The 15682-nt window shown below is 53.4% G+C and overlaps 1 protein-coding gene across 13 annotated transcripts in view; it reads right to left on the reverse strand.

Moving 5' to 3' along the window:
• Mical3 (microtubule associated monooxygenase, calponin and LIM domain containing 3) overlaps positions 1 to 15682 on the reverse strand; it is a 211163-nt gene that overhangs the window by 17374 nt on the left and 178107 nt on the right. For 10 of the 13 annotated variants that reach the window (XM_052721450.1, XM_052721448.1, XM_052721446.1 and 7 more), the window contains 6 exons: positions 15128 to 15210; positions 12244 to 14035; positions 11739 to 11833; positions 7547 to 7597; positions 6013 to 6123; positions 4878 to 4971 (listed from right to left, as the gene is read on the reverse strand). In XM_052721450.1, the coding sequence (XP_052577410.1) occupies positions 4878 to 4971; positions 6013 to 6123; positions 7547 to 7597; positions 11739 to 11833; positions 12244 to 14035; positions 15128 to 15210 (2226 nt within the window). Of the gene's footprint in view, positions 1 to 264; positions 316 to 4877; positions 4972 to 6012; positions 6124 to 7546; positions 7598 to 11738; positions 11834 to 12243; positions 14036 to 15127; positions 15211 to 15682 lie in introns of all 13 variants that reach the window. The other 3 variants (XM_052721453.1, XM_052721458.1, XM_052721451.1) reach the window with 2 other exon arrangements.

Below are 15682 nucleotides of genomic sequence, written 5' to 3' on the forward strand. Positions count from 1 at the left end.
CATCCTAAATCTCCCTCCGTGGCACACACGGAAGAAAGGACCCGACAGTCGCTGCTGCTTTTCGGTTGTGCCGAGGTTGGAGCCCAGGGCTTCTGGCGCACTCTAGGCAAGTGTTCTGACACTGAACCTGGAAAAGGGTTTGTGCTTTGCCATTTGGTTATCAGGCTGTTTTTTTTCTCACTGTTGTGAGCAAGGACTGGGATGGAGAACAAGAGGGAAGGGCGTCTCGGGGTTAGTGCCAGCAGTGGATGACGCTATACATACCACCCAGGTGCAAGTCGATGAGGCCACTGTAATTAGACTCTCCCCAATAGTCTACAACAAGGAAGTGGTGAAGACAGAGTTATTGGATAAGATGACCCTGCTGCCACCCCGACCCAAAAGCTATCCAACGCATGACACATAGAAAACATGAGAGCCCAGTGGAGCAGCTGGCAAAGCGTGCATGTCTGGAAAGCATGGCATGCACACACACAGGCCATCTCTGCATCTCGTGGTACTGGGTGTGTGTGTGTGTGTGTGTGTGTGTGTGTGTGTGTGTGTGTGTGTGTGAACCAAACACCACTATGAATGGAGTTGCCGGCCAACATCAGGGAGATTCCTGTTCGCACCTCGACTCAGCGAGGATGGGGCTTGGCTTTACTGTGACCGCCAACCGTGCTGGAAGGCAACGTTACCCGTGATTTAAGAAGGTTTTAAGGGCAGACCAGGGGCTGTTCTTACTTAGTTTCTGAATATTAAAGGCTCCAAGCTAAGGGTTTCAAGATGTGGATGTTAAGGGAGAAAAAAGAAAGCTTTGGAAACCAAGGAACTTGCAAGTGACTCCATTAGTGGTGAGCATGCTTTCCTTCGCTGAATGGGTTTGAGATGAAGGCCCCCATCTTCAGAGAGCCTTTTCTTTCAAGGTAAGAAATGAGCTGGGACATTGGCAGAATTTCCACCCTAGATGCCGAGGCTGCTGGCCACAGGACTTTCTGGCTTTTCAGCTCCTGGAGCTGTCCAGCAGTGTCTTGTCTTAATGTGCCTATGGTGCGAAGAGGGGGGCTGGCAGCAGGTGGGTCCCGAGCTGGCAGTTTTTAGGGCCCAGAATCATAAAGGGGCCCACAGTACACCAAAATGTCTGTCTTTTTCTAACCTCACAATCTGGATGCTGATCCCAGCAACCACAACCTTCTCTTTTAAGGATGAATATGTCTGAAAGCTGAGTTCCCTCCAGTGGCTTTCCAGCTCGTGTTCAAGCTAGTCCAGTGAGTGGTTCTAAGCTTGAGTCAGAGTTCTAGAAACAGAGAAGCTCCCCTCGGATTCCAGGACAAGAAGGCCACAAGTCTCAGCCTTGCCCTGGTCTCCAGGGCTCTGGAGCCAATCCGCCCAGCCTGTATATACAGAAGTCTTCGACAAATACAGGTTACCTGATGGCAACTCCAGACCAGATCTCTTCTATGAAGGGCATCTTGGCTAACAAAGGGGGACCCCTTTGACAGCAATGGAGGCTTGAGACCACCACATGAGACAGGATGGCAGGTTCTGGCCAGCTTGCTAGAGCTCAGGGAGGGAGTTGAGTTGTGCTGTTAGAAGCCGTGGTGTTCCTTGCTCAGCAGGTAAGTGAGAAGGCCAAGTGGGATGGGATGAGAAACAAGAGAAAGGTGCTGGTACCATGTACGTTCAGCCTCCAAGGCGCTCTCTGCCAGGAAGGGACAAGGCCACTGGGAACTGACACTAGACCAGCCCTGGGCATGGAGTGTTAAGTGTCAGAAAAGGAAAAGAATGTATTTGGAAATACCAATGCACCACAGGCGGATGTGTACGTTCAGAGGCAGTTTCACCTTCTGGTCCAGGGGGTTGTGCAAAGATCTGCCTATAGTCAGGAGCTGGACTAGAACACGTCTGTCGAGCCCTAGGGCTCTTCAAGAGAGGTTCCAGGGGTCCACAGTGACTCTGAACTTTTGAAGACTAGTGCACACCATGCTTAAGTACTTCACATGACAACTTCTGACACACTCGAGACCTCCAGTAAGGCTGCTTTTGTGGGCTCTCAGGTCTAAGATTCTTTTGCTTCGTGTCCAAGAATTTTGCACTTCTCATAAATATATTAGTAAGAAGGTAATTCAAGTCCCGCTGGCAATGACAGAGATCATGTACCGATGTACAGGGATCCGAGAGAAGGCTTAGGAGATGATGACTTCAGAGCACACTGCTGGTACAGTCCTTCAGATGGCTGACATATCACGCCAGCATATATTAGCACATTTGGGGTTTCTCTTTATGTTTGGGAGCTTCTTGTTTATAATTTTTTTAAAGACTTATTTTGATTTTATGTGTATGGGTGTTTTGCCTGAATGTACTTGTACCACATGCATGCCTGGTGTCTGCGGAGGGTGTTGGATCCCCTGGGACTGAAGTTACAGATGGCTGTGAGCCGTCATGGGTGCTGGGAACAAAACTCAGGTCCCCTGCACGGCCACCACGCGCTCTGAAGTGCTGAGCCATCTCTCCAGGCCCTGTGCTTGGTTTTGTTGTATAAAGAATATGAATTGTTGTCAGTGAGCCAACTGCTCTGTCTGTGAGCATCCGTCACATTTGCAGACACCGTGGGTTTCCTGGTGAGCCGCTAAAAAGAAAAGGCTCTATTTAGAGCAACCACATGTTCCTGCGGGGGTGGCCTCAGCACCGCTCAAGGAGGAACTGAGGCTTTAGGACGTCTGCAGCTCTCACTGGGACATGGGCTTTCCAGTTTGTGTGTGCGTGGCTTTTCAATTTTTAAAAGACATTGAAAGTAATTCTTTTGGGTTTTAGGCCTCAACTATCAATTGTGTACAATGGGCTCTCCTGCCAAAGCAAGTTGAAAACCACTGAGTTAGAAGAAATTTGGGGTGTGTGTGTGTGTGTGTGTGTGTGTGTGTGTGTGTGTGTGTGTAAATGTGAATACCGACGTCTGTGGAGTCCAGAAGAGAGAGACAGCTTCCCTGGAGCTGGAGTTACAGATTGTTGTGAGCTGCCTGGTGTATGGGTGCTGGGAACCGAACTCTGGTCCTCTGTAAGAGCAGTATGAGATCTTACATGCTGAGCCATCTCTCTGGCCTCTCCGTCTATTTATAATGGTATCATTTTCTGGCTCACTGGTGGCAACTGGAGTGACAGTTTTTACAGGAGTGGTGAGGAATAGGAACAGACTCCAGCTGACTGGAACCTTAAGCACTTTCCAGAAACCATCAACCGAAGCGGCTCTCTCCTTGAGCCTCTGAACCTTGTGAGGGGAAGAGCCAGCGCGCCTTTGGGAAACTACGAACATAAGCTCATGCACCTAGACAGGACTGCCAGCTACTGCTGAGGGACATGGCTGTCCCTTAGTTGAAGTAATGTGGAGAAAGGTGAGAGGCACGCTGCAGGTCCCCTTCTGGACTTTTGTGCATGGAGAGTGCAGTGGAGGACAGGACTTTACAGCTCTGTAGCCAGGGATCTCCAGAGGGAGGGCTAACCCACGCCAGTGCTCAGGCTGCACTGAGGAGATCAGTCAGAGGAAGTGGGGCAGGGGGAGGCCTGCAGGCTGGCGGAGACACAGGCTCATGGGGAAGTCAAGCAAATGTGTGGGTGAATCTCTTCTTCACTGCTTGGCGTGGGAGCCAGTCTTCTTAACTAGCTGGATACAATGTGACTTAAGCTTTTGGACTCCCTTTAGTAGCATGGGCTCCAAGCGTTAGGTCCAGCAACCGGTGAGGCACAAACCCCAAAACAGCCACATCCTCTTCCTTCTCTCTCAGGAGACATCTTCACCTGAGGGTCATCACTGAGCTGACACACGTCTTCACCTGAGGGTCATCTGAAGGAAGGTTTGCTTCTGTGCCGGCCCTGACTCCTCTATTGGGAACTCCAGTTACAAATTGGATGGCTGACACCAGGCCCACACCCGAGGCTAGACCACGTGGTCTATGAGGCAATGGCTGGCCCCGCCTGACCTCCTGCTGGTTCTTTAGCTTGCCTGCCCAGGAGGTGTACCAGCTTGCTTTCCTGTGTCTAGAAGGAAAAAACAAGAGGCCCTGCCCTTCCTTCTACGTCGCCTCACAGAATGAATGCTGAGCCCGTAGGCCAGATAAGAGGGTCCCCATCCAGGGACTGGATCTTGGGGAAGCAGAGGTCAATCATTCCATGCCTGAGGCTGGGCTGACCTTGGACCCAGGGACAGCTCAGACACCTCATCTTCTCTGTACCCACCTGTGCCAAGCCAGGCAGGCTCCAACCACATAGCCCTTGTAACAGCTTCCCATGCCTATGCCACAAGAGCTTATCACAGGCCCAAATCTCTGTGACACCGCTCTTAGTGACCGGCCTTTGGTGGACACAAGCCTGGGCTCACCCAGGGAAACTGGAGTGCAAGGGCAGCCAGAAACCCCACACGGGCGGGCGAGGATGCAGGCTCTGTGGCTGTGCAGCTTAGGCTGGAGGGAGCCCAGGGAATCGAGGACAGGAGGAGACTCGGAAGAGCAGGCTGAGGCCTGTTCAGTGCAGTTCTGTGATGGCTCCTTGAGGGACAATCTCCCTCATTCCCTGATATTTTCTTTTAGAGAAAATGGTAGGGAGGAGGAGGAGGAGAAGGGAGAGGAAGAGGAAAGCCAGGGCTTGCCACCAACAGGTGACAGGGCCTGGGATTTTGTTCTGCATGGCAACAGCAAGCTGAGAAATGGGCTGGGGAGCAGGCCTGGGTGTCTGGGCTGCCCAAACATAGGTAAGCACCGGACCTTGATGATGCCAAGAACTCAGAAAACCCTGATAGAGAAGGAGCTGAATTCCAGAAGATGTGATGCCCATCTGGCTCACCCCCGGAAGGAAGGTAGGCTCTCTCCTTGAGAACAAGCCTCCTCACAGAGGAGGCCAGACAGTACCTGCTTCTCCTCGAAGAGCCTTCTCCACGGCGACGCCCCTCTCCTCCAGCTGCCTCTGCTTCTCCTCCACCTGCTCCAGTTGCCGCTGGATGATCTACCGAGAGACAGAGCGTAAGCTCCCAGCCTTTCCTCACCTCCCGTTCCCAGGAGGAGAACCAAGCCGCAGACCCACGGGGGGAGAAAGAGAAGCATTGTCAAGACATTGAAAGGGGCATTACAGTCAGTGTGGTGTGCCAGTGCATGCAGTTGGGTCCTGGGGCTTGTTATCTTTCCCTGGAATAGTTCAAAAGCATTTCAAAATGGTTTCATTAAACCTTTACAGTAAGAAGACTTAAAACACTGGATGGAGTGATTAGAAGTTCCGTTTTGATAAGTTAGAAGAGTCTAGGACAGTCTAGGATAGTGGTTCTGAACCTTCTTAATGCTGCGACCCTTTAAGACAGCGCCTCATGTGGTGACTCCCAACCATAACATTATTTCACTGTTACTTCATAACTGTAATTTCTCTACTGTTATGAATCATACTGTAAATATCTGTTTTCCAATGGTCTTAGGCTACCCTTATGAAGAGGTCATGACCCCAAGGTTGAGAGCCACCGGTTTAGGCTGTGAAGCCTGAGGACGGAAACTGACAACCAGAGGTCCTTCTGAGCTTTCCCTGTAAAGTCGCAGACTATTCTGAGCAGAGGTCAGGGCCACGAACTGACCCCTGACACTACGGTTACAAGTGAACTTGCTGATTCTACATCTACTCTAGACTAAGGCTTCCAGGAAACTCAAAGATGGGGCCTCTGTAGAGCATGAAGGTGGAGTACTTGGAGGTTGTTGTCTTGGAAGCCATGAATGCCATCTCTGCTTCTGCCCTGGTGTCTACACCTTCCTTGATGTAGATGAGGCCCGGTGGGGGGCACGGGATGATGCCACCTCACTTCCGCCCCATGTGGTGCCCCCCGGCCGGTGTGTACCTGGGTTGTAGATGGGCCCCTGTGGGGGCACGGGATGATGCCGCCTCACTTCCGCCCCATGTGGTGCCCCCCGGCCGGTGTGTACCTGGGTTGTAGATGGGCCCCTGTGGGGGCACGGGATGATGCCGCCTCACTTCCGCCCCATGTGGCGCCCCCCAGCCGGTGTGTACCTGGGCTCGGTGCAATCGCTTCAGCTCCTCCTGCTTGGCCTGCCTCCGGGCTGCCTTCTGCACACGCCGGGTCAGCTTGGCACTCAGCTCCTCCTCTGTGTAGGTTCTGGGCTAGAGAGGGTGAGAGAGAGCTCCTGAGCGGGCAGCATGCAGGTGGAGGCTGGTTTGGGCGGCAAGCTGGCAAGGGTATGGGGACTGTGGCCTACGTGGGAGCTGTTGCCTGACAGCCAGTGGGGCACGGCAGGTGCAGACGCCCTCTCCTGAGGCGAGGCTAGAGACCTCAACGTGAGACACTTCGCCTCCGTGACAGGGCCAAGAGGCTTAATGTGGAATGAGTGTTAGCAGATTAAACCTCAGACAGACACACCCCTTTGGCGCTGAGGTCGTCATTGCCATGTAAGCAAGCGTGTGTGTGGTTTGTGTTTGTTTTTTTTTCAAGACAGGGTTTCTCTGTGTAGCCCTGGCTGTCCTGGAACTCACTCTGTAGACCAGGCTGGCCTCGAACTCACAGAGAATCGCTGCCGCTGTCTCCTGAGTGCTGGGATCAAAGGCGTGCAACACCACCACTTGGTGTGCCTGGTTGTTTAAGGCACTGTGATGATAAAAACAAAAACACCACAGTAAAATGTTCCCCTAGGCCTCCTATTTCTGAGGCAGACAGGAACAAGAAAAGGTCTGGAAAGTGAGGGCTCTTTCTCCCCCTTGTTTGGGATTACTTTCTCCAGGTGAGAGGGCTCATAGGGTCTAAGTAGCTAACATCTGCAGGGGCGAGGACATGGATGCCTCCATCTGACATCTCAGTGAATCCAGACTAACACAGGTGGAAAAAGGAACAGTGGCGGTGAATGCTTGGGTGTGCAGAGGCAGCGGTTGTCATGGAGACTAAGGGTGGAAATGACCGGGCAGGGTAGCTGGGGTGGAGCCTGTGAGCTTGGAGGAGGCCCCTGGACAAGTCCCATGTAGACAGTGACGGAGGTCCCAGGAACCTGTACACATGGTCCACCACACTCGCAAGCATTCAGTGACAGGACACACTGGGCAGCCACTGAGAAGCGTGAGTGGGGGATTGTCCTCTTTTGTGAGACCCTCCTCATTTCCTCTAAAAAACCAAGAGACCTTCTTGACTGCGAAGGAGACGTCTACATTCAACCTGGGTCCAGACTTATCATCTCTCCTCAAGGAGCTCAGTGATAGCAGTAGGTCAAGTGAACAGGTGGAAGGCGGTCTGTAAGGAGCATTCTAGCATCCCAGTGCCCTGATGGTTCAGAGTGGAGGTGATGACCACCCCTTGCTGGGCTACCCAGACCCGCAGGGGCAGCTCTGCCCCGACCCATGATGACATGCACTCCGGCCAAGGGAAGAGTGACTGTCTCCTCCTCTTTCTGTGACACAACGGAAGAAGGTTTGACGGTGACAGCTGCATGCACGTCTGACAGTTAGTGAGGACGTGGCTGCAGGGCCCAGCAGGGCGGTCCAAGTGGTTAGTCACAGACAGGCATGCAACGAGGACCAGCCAGTGGGAACGAGACACTACCTTTGATGAGTAGGCTCTCCTGAATGCCAAGGCGTGTGGTACATAAATCGACTTTTAAGGGGATGGCAACGGAAAACAAAACAGAACAGCAATGATAATGATGATTAAAATATGAAAACAGAATACAGAAATGGAACAAAATCAGTTAGAGGTTTAAAACAAACACAAGACTCAATCACATGATCATTTCTCACAACGTCACACAAGACTGCACAAGAAGGAACCAGGGTGTACAGACCCTATCGGCCGAGTCTCGCTGAACCCCACTGTTAAATAAAGCTGGGGTTCACTTTTCTATTCACAGAACAGCGTGCCCTGCCTCCTTTGTGTCTGTTTCTTGTTGAGCCCCAGTTTGTTGAAATGTGTGCTGATTGGCCCTCTTCACCCACAGCAGCCCTCCCTTCCTTCCCTTTCCTGCCACTGAACACTTAGCATGAGTGGAAGCTGGAGGCGGGAAGTGGGCGCTGACCCTGCACCCTCTTTTGACAGGTTCTCCAGCCTGGCAGTGTTCTCCAGCAGGGCCCTATAGGTCACAGTGTGATATCCAGCCGTCCTGGGACTAGGCAAACTGGCTCTTTCAGAATTAGACCCCGTGAAGAGAACCAAGGTGTCAAACCACCGTGACGCAGAGAAAGTACCAGTGTTCAGGCGGCCGTGGAAACCTTTTCACTTCACACACTGACCAGAACAGCTCTAGGTCTTGCCCAGGAGCCTTTGCTTCTGTGGTCTTCTCAGGGGTCGGATGAAGTGCCTAAAGGGTCCCTGTGGGCCCAGGCATGGAGGCAATTGGAATTTGGTGGTGTGCAGGACAGAGAGATGCTGAGGGGGGCCCAGTGGGGGACCCACACAGGATTCCACGAGCATGCTGGCTGGGGAACGGATTTGTTGCTTTTAGCTCCAAGCACAGGCATCCTCTCCCCGACAAAGCAAACTGTGAGTGAAGTCCTCATGCAGAACAGCACAGTTTAAAAAGGAAGAGTACAGGCGAGGCCCCCGGCGGCCTACACAGACACACTTCAAGAGTAGCGCCGACACCTGGATCCGTCTGTGGCTGCTGCCCACGCAAGGAGCCACAGCAGTTTCCTTTATTAACTTACCCACTGCTGGCACTGGTACCAACTGGGCAGTGGCAGTAGACAGGGAGGTGAATCACGACACACTTGGGTAAACTGGGGAGAGGGGGCTGAGGGCATGGCTAGCTGGCTGGGGCGGGGGTACAGAGCAGGATGAGGGGCTGGTTGAGTGCCGGGCAGGCCCTGGTGTCCTCAGTGACAAAGAAGCAGCTAGCTGGTCAGGCTGCACTTAAGAGTCGCAGGGAAGCAGGGAAGGGGCCATCAAGAGTTAGCTCTTGTTGGCGGGGCTTTAGGTGGCTAGAAAAACCTGGATTGGCTGGGGAGATACATCTGTTAGTAACGTACTTGTTTTGCAAGCATGAAGATTGTATGTAGGGTTTGAGCTATAAACGCTGCATAAAAAGCCTGGCTTGGTGGGGTGTGCTTGTAACCTCAGAGCCGGGAGGTGGAGGCAGGTGGATCCTGTCTCTCAGGATTTGCCGTCCAGCCAGTCTAGCCTACACGGTAAACTCTGCCACACATGCACACATTAAAAGGTAGACAGACACCAGAGGAGTGACGCTCAAGGTTGTTCTCTAGCTTTTCACACGTACAAATAGAAACACACAAACCCTGAACGATTTATTTTTGGATAACAGACATTTAGGGGAAAACAAGGTTTTGGTTTTATGTGCTTGTGCATCACCACGGCAACCAAACCCAGGCCCTTGTTTCAAGTCCTGACTCAGGGCTTGGGTCTGTGAGACAGGAAGGACTGGCTTCCACCTACACTGCACTGTGGCTGGAGGCTTCCTTTTCCGGGCGAGCAAAAGCCCATTTTCAATCTCGGTCCCCTTGATCCCGACACTTGTGAAAAGAATCTCAAACCCAGAAACACAGAAGGAGGAAGTCAACGATGCTGGAACACCCTTCACCCCGACTCCCAGATGGTGGCACGGCCCCATGCTTCAGGGTGTGGTCTTTACACAGCCTGTTTTTAGACACCAGAGACCCAGTCCCTAAAAGCTTCGGGATGTACTTCTTCCTCAGAAGAGACACATCTGCCCAACAATGCCCGTAGTGCCACCTGCTAGGATCCTGACATCAACTTGATGACAGAGGGCATTTTTTAAAGTTAAACATTACATTTGCCGTTCACCATCAATGCCATCAACAGTTTCAAAGTGTCCTTCGTACTCTTAGGGTTGTTTTGCTCCAGTTTGTCCTCCACTGTAGGTTCCGTATGTGTCCCCCCACCACCTTTGGTGATAAGACAGGATCTTGCTATGTATCTCTGGGTGACCCAGAGAATTTGTGTAATCCTGCCTCAGCCTCCTGAGCGTTAGGGTTGCGCCTTTCCTGGAACTCACTTGGTAGTCCAGGCTGGCCTCGAACTCACAGAGATCCGCCTGGCTCTGCCTCCCGAGTGCTGGGATTAAAGGCGTGCGCCACCACCGCCCGGCTGGGTTCCATGTTTTAAGAACTACTGTGCCCTGCCCTCACTCAGTGAGATGCAATGTCATCCTAAGAGCCATGTTTGCCACTGCCCGGGCCCTGCTTGTCCTCATCATTCCCTATGTGACCATCAGAGAATGACCTTGTCCCTGTGGAGTCCACCTGGTACACAAGGTGTCCAAGGCCCTGCTGTTCTAGGAATCTGTGAATGGCGGATGTCAGTTGTTCACATAACTACAGAAATGAGTTCCTGAGCTCTTCATACTTGTGGTCACTGGGTGGCTATACCAAGATGATGGATTTGGCACAGCTAGTGGGGGAACCTGGCGCTCCCCACTGTGGCAAGATGTTTCATTAACTCATGGAGAAGCGGTATGACCTTGACCACAGTGGCAGCCAGAGATGGAAGATCTGACCAGTGTGATACCAAGTGTCTCAACATGAGCACACTCACCATGGAGGCCAAGGGGACTTTGGGCCACATTCTCTTCTGCTCAGGCTCCTTCAGGACTCCTAAGAAAGCACCTGCCCCCAGTGCTGGGATGAACATATACCCTCCCCACCCCCCATACTACATTCAGACTCATGGTGCAAGAAATGAGGCCTGGCTGCAGGAGACGGAGACAGAAGAGAGGTCTGTGCTTCTTGGTGACTAGGACAGTAGAGAAAGAGCCATCATCACGCCCAGGGAGAGAATATAGAATGAGATGAAAATGCAGATGAATGCAGAAGGAGGCAAGAATAAACTGACTTTTTCCAGTCTGCTGAATTATTCAAAGAGGAACTGAGACAGGCTGGAGGATGGACCTGCGACAGAGGGATACCAGCTCAATGAACAGACACATGTGGGGTGCAGAGCGACCCCAGCCTGCCCTGGCTGGCCTACAGCTCAAGGCTGTTGACAGAGGGAGCAACTTAAGTCCAAGCCTTGAGACGTCACATCAGAAAGGTACGAGGGGTGGCCACTGGTGGGTGCCCATGCCCCAGCGGGTGACTCGGCACCAACACTTTCAATCAGTGCTGCTTCAGGGTCAATTCTCAAAACAGAAAAAGTCCTCTACCTAACAAATGCACCAGGCAGTTAGCTTGGCCAGGCCTACTCCTGAGAGATTCCTGAGGGAGCCACCCGGTCTACCTCCTTTCCAGGCCTGGTGCCCAGTCCAGGCTTGTGTGACTCCAAGCAGTATCTCAGCTCTTCTCTCATCGTCCGGCCCTGGCAGACACTGCTCACAGTGTAATGGCAGGGCTGCTCACCGACAGAGTACCCTGGTCTCTTCAGACTGAGGCAAATCCTCAGCTGTGTATTTCAAAGGCCTGAGAGACCACTCTGTGGCGTCTGCTGTTGGCTGTGGGCTGGTGCAGCACTCCAATGTCTATCTGCTAGGAGACCAGAGCAGGCATTGGTTCTGCACCGCAGCTTTAGACTGGCTGTCACGGTCTGCTTCTCTACCAGAGACTAAATTGATGCTCTGGGGGCTGGAGAGATGGCTCAGGAGTTAGGAGCCCTGGCTGCTCTTCCAGAGGACCTGGGTTCAATTCCCAGCACCCACCTGGCAGCTCACAACTGTCTATAACTCCCGTGCCAGGAGATCTGACACTTTCACACAAATGCACATAAAGTAAAATTAAATAAATTGATGTGTTCATCAGCTCTCTGAAGCCCTTCAGGGACTGGGCGTACCCACCTCTCGCTTGGACTTCTGGGAAGACCTTTCAAGGATGTCATCACTGGACAGGTCTGAGTCCTCTGAGAAACTCAGCTGGCGCCGGAGCTGCAGCTCTGTAGGGTGAGAAGAGGTCAAGTGAAGACAGCCGCCAGTACCTCACGAAATCATGCTGCAGGGAGTCAGATTCCCCTCCCACACAAGGAGACACGGGCTTGTCCCCAAAGGCGACGGGCCAACACCAAACAGATGTCACTCTAGACACCCGTTCAAGACCCCTTGGCAAGACTCGGCTCCACTCAAAATCAGGCCCATGTTTGGAAGGAAGGGTACCAGCAGGAATCTACCCTAGCTAGTTTTCACACTGGCATTAACATTATTCCGTGCAGTGGATCAGGCTGAGGTGCGAACGGCGTGTTCTCCTTAAGAACCCTGGCAGGAGCAGCACAGGAAAGCGGATCTTTTGTAAACTGAATGACTGGGGAGGTACTCCCCCTGCCTGTCCGCATCCCTTGGCCATGCATACCTGTCCTCACGATCGGAGATGCCCTGCGCTGGCCCGAGTCCACTGTGGCACCGCTGGACGGGGTACTGGAGCAGGACTTCTCATCACTCTTCTTCTTCTTGTCCTTCTTGTATCCGGAAAAGACTGACTTCCACAGGGACTTGGGCTTAGCAGCCCCTTCCTCTGGGAGGCCCGGGCTGGGTTTCTCTGGGGGTCGGCCTTCTCCCTTGGATTTCTTCTCTTTCTTGTTCCTGCGCGGGGAGAAGAGGGATGACCTCTTTTTGCTCTTTCCGCTGGAGCCCTCAGACGAGGTGACAGAGCCGTCAGGGCCTCCTGAGTCTGACGGAGGGGAGAGGATCTCCTCACTAGTAGCTTCATGCTTCAGAGTGGGCTCCTGGGAGGCTCGGAGGCCTGAGCGCTTGGTGGACTCCAGTTCCTTGCCCTGGGATGGCGCCGTGCGGGACCTGGAGGCTGCCATCTCCATGGCCTGCATCCTGCTCAGCTGTTTGGCCATGGCATCTCGAAGTGCTTGGCTCTTCACAGACTTCTCCCGGGCTCGCATGCGCTCCTCAGCCAGCTCCTTGGCTTCTGCGGAGACCAGAGGCAGTCCCCTCTTCTGTGGCTGCACATCGCGATCCAGGGGAGGGAGCCGCCCATTCTCCTTGGCCAGGAGCTTCTCTGACCGGGACCAGCAGGAAGGGGGTGTGAAGAACTTCTCCTGCAGACTCGAGTCCTCAGTCTTATCATCGTAGGTGTCCTCCACATCATCAGCAAAGGGGATCTCATCCACGCTCTCCACAAAGGACTTCCGAACCTCCTCTCTCGGGGGCTGCGTTGGCTCCCTTGGGGGCCGCATGAATGGGGCAGGAGGGGGAGGGGGGATAATCGAGGCCTCCCTGTGCTCAAAAGTCTGGTGGGGTTTCCTTCGAAGGGTTGCCGGCTCCTCGTTGGGAGGTGGGGGTGGGGGTGGGCTAGAAGGCGGAGTGAGCATGGTGGAGTCCGAGGTGTTGAAGCTCTGGCTGCCCAAGGTCTTCATGTTGGAGGAGCTGCCATGGAGGCCCAGGCCTGAGCTGCTGGAGAGGTCCCTACGCTCCTCCTGGTTGCTCCTCAGCTCCCTGTCAGAGGGCGACTTTGGGGTCAGCAGTGGGGGCTGGTCACCAGCTGACTTTGGCAGGCCCAACCTTTTAGGAACAGGTGGAGGTTTCAGAAGGCAGAGACCCTCTTCCTGAGGGGACTTGTCAACTGAGTAGGACTTTAGGGATATTGGCTTAAAGGCAGGGGAGGGGAGGCTGGGCTCTGACCCCTTGCTCCGGTCCACAGGGGTGAGGCCCAGGCTGCGGCGGATCTCGGCGCTCTTCATCCAGAACTCCTCCACCAGATCACTCCGCTTCAGGGCCTCCTCCACAGCCAGAGGGCCACTTAGTCTGTCTTTGGGGTCTCCTTGGCTCTTCACAGGGAGTGGGGTCAGGGGTGTGGATGTTTTGGCTGGCACCGGCTGGAAGCGTATGGGGGACTCGGTGGGAGACGGTATGGAGGCATCCGAGGAAGGCTGAGGTTGGGCACAGATGGGGAGCTGGGCGGAGGGAGGCGCGGGAGGGGCCGGCAGAGACTCTGGCTGTAAGCTGCTGGGTGAGGTAGGCGTCCTGGCTTCCGGCAGGGCCACAGGCTGTGATCGGATGGGCGAGTGTGCGGTCTTCTGATCTGTGGGGGCATCAGCTTTGGGCTTTTCTCTGGGGAGCAGAGGCACAGGGAGGAGAGGCTCCTCGGGGGACTTTGTCTTGGTGGCGACAGGGACAAGAGGGGCCTGGGCCCCCTACACAGAAAGAAGAGAACAGCGGTCAGCACCTGCCCTCAGGGAGCCTCTCTCAAGGGGCCTACACTGACTGAGGTAAAACCCTCCCCATCCTTTCGGCCTCCTCATTCTCTGCGCCACTTGTTAACATTTCCAAACCTCCCCACTCGGCTTGGACAGCCCGAGCTTTCAGGGTTGGCTCATCTCACACATAACCTTGGTTCTTGGTCCGCTCACACGAACACTGGCCAAGGACACTAATGAATTTGGCTTTCGTCACAACCCACAATAACCAGAGCTCGGAGACCCGAGGGATAACCCGGGGCTAATGTATGAGAGGACTTAAAGTCATTACTTAGTACTGTTCTCCTCTCCAGCCACACTGTCCCTCCGAGGAACTGTGAGATGCACACAGACCCTCTCCAGCCACACTGTCCCTCCGAGGAACTGTGAGACGCACACAGACCCTCTCCAGCCACACTGTCCCTCTGAGGAACTGTGAGATGCACACAGACCCTCTCCAGCCACACTGTCCCTCCGAGGAACTGTGAGACGCACACTGACCCTTACAATACCCAAACCAGTGCTTCTCACTTCTCAGGTCAATTACTGGACTGCGCCATGTTGCCTGGAGCCCGAGACCAAGGCCTGGGCTTTGACTCTTTCCTGCCCTGCCCTGCACATGGTACTTCCCAGACTAAGAACCTCAGACATAATCAGCATGACACACTCAGGCGTCATTCTCTAAAGTGGTTCTGACGATCTAGAGGCATGTTTTTCATTTAAACAGTTACACTTCATTTTAACATAAAGAAAAGACATACCCGTTATAAACCTCTATCGATGCATAAATATCATTGCATCAACTTAAAAAAATAAACTTGCCAAATATTAAAAAAACAAAACACCTGCCCATCCACAAGGTCTGAGGTAGCTCCTGAAGCCTGTGCCTCGTCAACAGTCTTACCTAGAAATTATATATTTAGAAGTTCACAAAACGAGGTGGTTACAGGGCTGCTTTACCTCTCTTTGTGGGGCTCACACCTGGGACGGAGCCATGTCTCCTCAAGGTCTCAAGGTCCCACTGACCACCCTGTCCCCAGCACTACTTACCTCTGGCCCAGGGCTGTGGGCTGGGGAGAACAGAACATCTTGTTTCTGAGGTGACTGGCTGGGGCTGGAGACTTGGGAAGGACCTGGAAAGGAGGGACATGAGTGTTTATAATAGAAATGAAGTCCCTTCCACTCCACATATACTAGGAGTAGGGAGCAGCCAGATCCATGGAGGGTCTCACACTACAGCCAGCCCCTTGCTGAGGCAGGAGAGCAGGGACTCAGACAGGCTAACACACACTGTGTTCCTGGGTCTGCCCTCAGGTTATTCCAAGAGAAAACAAAAAAAAATCAAGGGAAGGGACTCAAGGAAGGTGCTGCCTGTCCCCTGCATGCTCCATTATAGCTGGCACTCTGGTCATTATGTGTGGTGGCTACGAGCTGTAATGTCTTTGTTCTTCCCATGCTCCCAAACAACCCAAGGAAAGGGACCACTGGCTGCGGCTGTCTGTAGAGATCTGTGGTCTCAGACAGGCAAGGACCAGAACAGGGATGGTTGGGGCTCCTGGCCACCCACAGGGCTAGGCGCAACAGGCTCTATTCTGAAGGCCTCAA

The sequence above is a fragment of the Peromyscus californicus genome, unplaced genomic scaffold, assembly GCF_007827085.1.
Source record: "Peromyscus californicus insignis strain IS unplaced genomic scaffold, ASM782708v3 Scaffold_6__1_contigs__length_162567912, whole genome shotgun sequence".
NCBI lineage: Eukaryota > Metazoa > Chordata > Mammalia > Rodentia > Cricetidae > Peromyscus > Peromyscus californicus.